The 6,000-nt window shown below is 36.1% G+C and overlaps 1 protein-coding gene across 1 annotated transcript in view; it reads left to right on the top strand.

The window, feature by feature from the left end:
• Positions 1 to 1,458: 1,458 nt before the first annotated feature.
• The window catches only part of atic (5-aminoimidazole-4-carboxamide ribonucleotide formyltransferase/IMP cyclohydrolase), a 99,979-nt gene continuing 95,437 nt past the window's right edge, over positions 1,459 to 6,000 (top strand). Inside the window, exons 1-2 of the mRNA XM_088607214.1 lie at positions 1,459 to 1,581; positions 5,686 to 5,812. Of these exons, the coding sequence (XP_088463340.1) occupies positions 1,563 to 1,581; positions 5,686 to 5,812 (146 nt within the window). The 5' untranslated portion in view covers positions 1,459 to 1,562. The remainder of the gene's footprint in view (positions 1,582 to 5,685; positions 5,813 to 6,000) is intronic.

Raw genomic sequence — 6,000 nt, 5'->3', positions numbered from 1 at the left:
TGAGTGTATATTTCCTGTTTTATTACTTTATTGTTTATTGTGTATATGACAATTATGAAAAAAACTGGATGGTAATAAAAAAGAAAAAAAAGACTGAAATGGCTTCCGTACCTCTTTTTCATGGTCTATGTTGCTACTGCTAGCCTCCCGTTGAAACACTTTGACTAATTCAGTGACTATAGTCCTTCCTGTCAGGATTCCCAAAAGGGTGAATCCATTGTTTCACCCAGCTCCAGTGTGCTCCAGCGTGCTTCAGGCAGGAGACTCCTTTCTAGCACCAATGCAGCAACAATATCTTCTTATTAGCAGTGTTTGATGAGCACAAAATGCAGACAGGAGAGCAGCTTCAGGCTCAATCAGGTGTATTGCCCTTTAGTGATACAGGTAGGAGTGCAAATAACAATACAGCCTTGGAGTGCTTAGAGTAGGAGAGACAGACATGTACTAGACAAGACCTGGGCAAAATAAGGCCTGTGGATCACATCCAGCTTGCAATCTTGTTCTGACTAGCCTGCCACATCCAAATTGAAGCAACAATACTTTACAAAATAGCAAGTGCAGAATTTGTCAAAATCAAAGAAAAAATTCTGCTAATGATCACCGATTAATACTGTAGTGGTCTCTGTTACCTCACTTGACATTTGTCAGGGAGATGTACTAAGATAGAGCTGCTGTATGGTCAAGAGGGACAGGGAGAATGGGAGATTGCTATGGTGGCTAAGAGAAATGCTGTGAACTCTGTGTTTCATGTTGGACTCTGCCTTGTAACTTTTTTGGCTTCTTTATCAGTTTGGTTTGGTATTAGCCCTTTCTATACATAAATGGGCAATACATTTCTTTGTATATTACAGTGTTGACCTCAGGCACTCTTGCTACAATACTTTTTCACTGTAAGTCACTTAAGTTACTTCTATTCTGATACTAAGCTTACAATGCCACCATGCTGAACTGGGAAATGCAAGCAACAAGCAAACATACATATATCAAAGGTATTACATATCAAAGAACTGGATGAGCACTCAGATTGTGAAACTCTTTCTGAGCTATAAAAGTTAGGAATATTTAAGTTATATAAGTTATATAAGTTTGAGCTATATAAGTTTTAGTTTGTCTATTCAGCTCGTGTTGCTGTCCTTATTGAACTCAATAAAACCCGAAACTGCACAAGACTGTACCTGTACCTACCAGGAAAAAGTTAAATTATTTATGTTTTTATTAGTGATTTAAATTACTGGGGCAAAGCCCTCGGAACTTTAAAATCTATACCTGATCAATGTTTTAATTCATTTCCCTAAAGGCGTAATTATTAGTGTTTCTTATTAAACTGTAAAGAAATGTATAAAGGTAGAGCAGTTTAAGAAAATACTAGAGCCAGTTCAGTTACAGTATGTCTCCGTCCCAGCGTTCCAGGTTTTACCAAGTTCCCTAGAGAGAAAGTTCACTTCTTGTAGTACCCAGCATGCATTGAGAAGACCAGAGTTGCAGATTTGAGTCCACGTGAAGCAGCATAGTCTGATATTCGCAGTTTACAGCGGTTGTAAGAAGATCTAGGAGGGAATACAATGGCTAACTCTGAGATAGGTACTTCATATAATACTGTCAATTTTTTTTAATTAAGATTATATTCTTCGATTGTGTATGTTATGTCGTTTGTGTTACGTGTAAAATTAATGTTTCTCAGGTGCTGTATTGTGGAGTATAAACTTGGGTGAACACGAAGTGTTTGTATTTTATTAATCATCAAGCCCTTAAAAGCAATGAAGGGAATATCTGTTGTGAATCATTTTATCGAATTTAGTAATATTCCAAACTTCGGGTTTAATTCGTGCTTTTTAACATTTGTTTTGCATGTAACCTGTCATGTCTCTTAGCATTGTTTTTTTCAGGATGGCGTAGTTCATTTACGATTGAAAACAAAAAAAATCAAATGAGTGGAAGCGGGAGCGGAAGAAGCACCGAAAGAGCATGATCTGTTCAAGAGCTTGACTGTTTTTAATGACTACTCCAAGTGCTTCGTTCTCGGGGCTCAACTTCGTTATCACTAAAATAACCGTTTTATTTAATCTAATCTGTATTGAAGTGCTACTGAATGAATTGAAAACGACACCCACGTACAGTATATGTAGGAATTTGAATGCCACTACAGTCAGAACGCTGTTCTGTGCTAAACAGTACATTTCAATACCAGTTTCAGCGAGCTTGGTTTCTCGAAGTAGTTCCCGACTCCTCGCAAAAATATATTATATTGCAATCAACCCAAAGGGTGTTATCGAAGGGGAAAGGGCACGGGAGTTAAGTACGTTCAGTTCTTGCTGTAGAATTAGGATTTTTAGTACTTTTTAAAGTGAATCTGGATCGTATTAAGATACCTAAAGGTATCTTTTTCTTGGACTGTATTGTAATGCTTAAGTATAAATGAATTCCAGTTACAGTACACCGGTATATTGGTAATACAGCTACTAATATGTTTAGTTTCTGTGGTATTTGGTACCGAATTGTTATAAATTGACATTTTAGGGAGGGAAGCGAGGCAAACGGCATGTTACTATTGCTATTATCATATCTGGGTGTCTCGAGTCAGTTTATTGTCTGTTGTACTGATGGGACCACATACTGCTTGCTCTGAAGAGGGAGCTGTAATGCTAAGTAATAGGAATACCGGGTAACATGTAAGGATAGCTTAAAGCAAGTGGTCTTATCAGGTTCTTTTTAAACGTAATTATGTTTTTTGACATCTCCACCTGTTCTCCGTCTTGTGGTTGAATAATTGTCAAAATTGCCATTGTATTGAAAGCAATGTTGTGAAGGTATGCACATATCATATTCCTGGCTTTCATTAGACTGTTGCATCTCCTATTGAAAATGGCCACCCTAAAAACAGTGACTCCCAATGCATTTATTTGTGCTGCTTTTACTTTTTAATATAGCAGGGATCAAGAAATAACCAGAACATTAGGTAAAACTTTAGAAATTTGAGTTTTTTATATTCTCTTTAACTTCTGGTAATCAGAGTTGAAACTTGGTGATATAATTATTTATTAACTGTACATAATACAATCTATACAATGCACAACATAAACATAATTTGGAGTATATGTGGTGTACAAATCTATATTTTCCAGGCCTAGGTTCTGTAGACCTAGAAACCTAGACTTCTACCTCTAATCTTAAAACACAATGCAACACATAAATGAGTTTAAAACCAAAAAAAAAACCATAACTGAATTTAAGATTGAATTAAAAATTCAGAACTAAATGTCCTTTTCTTAAACATGGATGCCCAAAAGTAACTAAGAATCAGTTTACTAGGAGAGAATGTTTTAGTCCATGATACAGGAAATCAGGTTTTCCTAAAATAAAACTTGTAGTGCAGTCAGGATATGAACTACATGTTTGCTAAACTTTGATACCACTAGTGTATAATTTAGAAGGCAAGCTTCATAAAGCCTGCTTGATAGTGCCAGTCAGAAAGTGTATTTTTGGAAGAAATCTGAAAATCAAGCGGTATTAAGACTGCAGTTAGGAATTTTTTTATCCTAAAAAATGCTGTAAGAAGCCCCCCCAATCATACTTGCTTACATTTTTTAAAATACATTTTACTCACAAACGACAATTTTAGGTGCTTTGTAAGCTATTTGCATACATGTTCATTTAAATGCTTTTTTCCTATAGCAATTGGGAGCTCAGAAAAATAATATATAAAAGGTTACTGAAAGGTAACTGTTACATTGTTATTATCCTGGTTTGTTATTTGCAACTAAGAACGTAAGGTTCTGTTTATTGCTTTGTTAGCAATAATGCAGTTTTCATATTTTGCAGTTGGTAAGAAAATGTATGTTGGTACTTTTAAGGAAAGTACATTTCTAGCACTGGTGATAATCAGACAATGCAACTGTGACAACGGTATGCAGTCTACAGTGTTACTATGAATGCATGCTAACCTGCTTTGAGTAGGCCTTATTAGTCAAGGAAAGGGGCCACAGACCTTTTGGTATGATAGGAAAGCAAAAACTATTCGTATATGATAAGAAATGCTTAAGCTTATTTGGCAAAGAAGACAAATCAATTTTGATACCTCACCCCTATTAGATGTACTTTCTGTGTTGATTTCGCATGCTCTTCTTTGTCTGAAATGTAATTGTCTCAAAATACAGCCCAGGAAATTTCCTTGCTTCATTTTTGCTTATAAAGCAGCCGTGCCCAATAGAGTTCAAAATAAAATACTATTTTAGAGAAGTCAGTTAATGACAAACTGTATATTTACAAAAATACCATTTCTCAAGTATTTTAGCCCTGATACAAACATTATGGCATTAATAATTATATATACTGATATACAATATGTATATTGTTATGAGCTAGTGCTCTTGATGTTAAGCTATGCTAGCTGTTCACGTATTGAAATCACTACTTGGTGCCTTTCCCAGAAACCTTGAAACAATGCATATTTTTTAGCTATATGCATCGCTGTAGGTGAGTGAACAGGTAGGTAAACAAAAATGTTCAAAGGGGATTTCAGATTGTCTACTTTGGTAAACTTCATAGTGAATCATTAGAAGCATAATAAAGGAGAACCATTGAGGCATAGAGCATAACATAAATATAAAGGCAAGGAAGAGGATGAGAGTAGGGAGAGAATCATATAATAATGATGATGTTCCCATAATAGTACAGCAGTAGTTTCCAACACAAAAGCTTCACATGGTGTTTTGTATTCCAGCAGAGCTCTACAGCTCCAGGCTAATTAATAATTTAATTGATCTGCGTACTTGTTCAGACTTTTCCTTTGGTCAGTCCTGAGTGTCAAAAATACCCAACTTCAAGAGTTTCCAAAAATGTACATTACCTCTTAACTAGCTTGAAATTATTACAGATTAAATAACTCTTATTACTTGATCAATAAGCAGTTGCATGAAAACGTTTGTGAACCCTTTTCTTACTCATAAAAATGTGGTCTGATTTTCAACTAAGTCACAATAATAGACAAACAATCTGCTTAAACTAATAACACAGAAACAATTCTACTTCTTGTCAGTACTGAACACATTGTTTAAACATTCACAGTCTAGGTTGGGGCAAAAGTATGTGAACCTCTAGGCTAATAACTTCTTCAAAAGCTAATTGGAATTAGGTGTTCCAATCAATGAGATGAGATTTGAGGTGTGGGTTGGTGGTGCCCTGCTCTATAAAAAGGCACACAAAGGTTGGTTACTGACAGAGACTGGTCTTCTCAAGAAAGAACTGTTCGTGTAAACCGTACCCTGATCAAAAGAAATATCAGAGGAGCTTAGAGGATGAATTGTGGAGATGCATAAAGCTGGAAAAGGCTACAAAAGCATTATTAAAGGCATGGGTGTTCATCAATCCACAGTAAGACAAATTGAAATCTAGGTAATTCCAAAGGGTTCACAAACTGTATGATGTACAGAGAGTGGTGTGTATGTTACGGTATCCGACACTTCCATAATGAATTTTCTTTCTGAAGGGGTCCAGCTGATTACATTTCTTGTAGTTTCAGAACTGCCTTAATTGGTGTTGGTTCAAATTTAAAATAAAATTGATGTTTTAAAAGCTGAAAAGTTTTACAAAATGTGCCTCAAACACAGAATAATTAGCCTGTGATAAAAATACCTTATAGCAAAATGCAGAATAGTGTTTCAACTGCTTTTTCATTGTTTTCTGCAGCGCTGTTGAGTGTGTCTGACAAGACTGGTGTAGTGGACTTTGCCAAGCAGCTGGTCTCTGTCGGTCTCTCCCTGGTTGCTTCTGGGGGCACCGCACAGGCTCTGCGGGACGCTGGTCTTTCTGTAAGGTATGGATTCCAGTATACTGGCATGGGTAATCTGCTGGCCTACTGTTAACATTTTTTTTGTAAGTCTGGGTGGTAGGTGATCTGTGGGTAACAGCATATCACAAAGCTAATATTACGTTGTGTATTTATCTGAAAATACCACTTTTTAGCAATTGCCTGTATTTTCAAAATGCAAATGTGCATTACCT

The sequence above is a fragment of the Lepisosteus platostomus genome, chromosome 14 (assembly GCF_059453375.1).
Source record: "Lepisosteus platostomus isolate fLepPlt1 chromosome 14, fLepPlt1.hap1, whole genome shotgun sequence".
In the NCBI taxonomy this organism is placed as follows: domain Eukaryota; kingdom Metazoa; phylum Chordata; class Actinopteri; order Semionotiformes; family Lepisosteidae; genus Lepisosteus; species Lepisosteus platostomus.
This window is presented reverse-complemented; position numbering and strand designations above follow the sequence as displayed.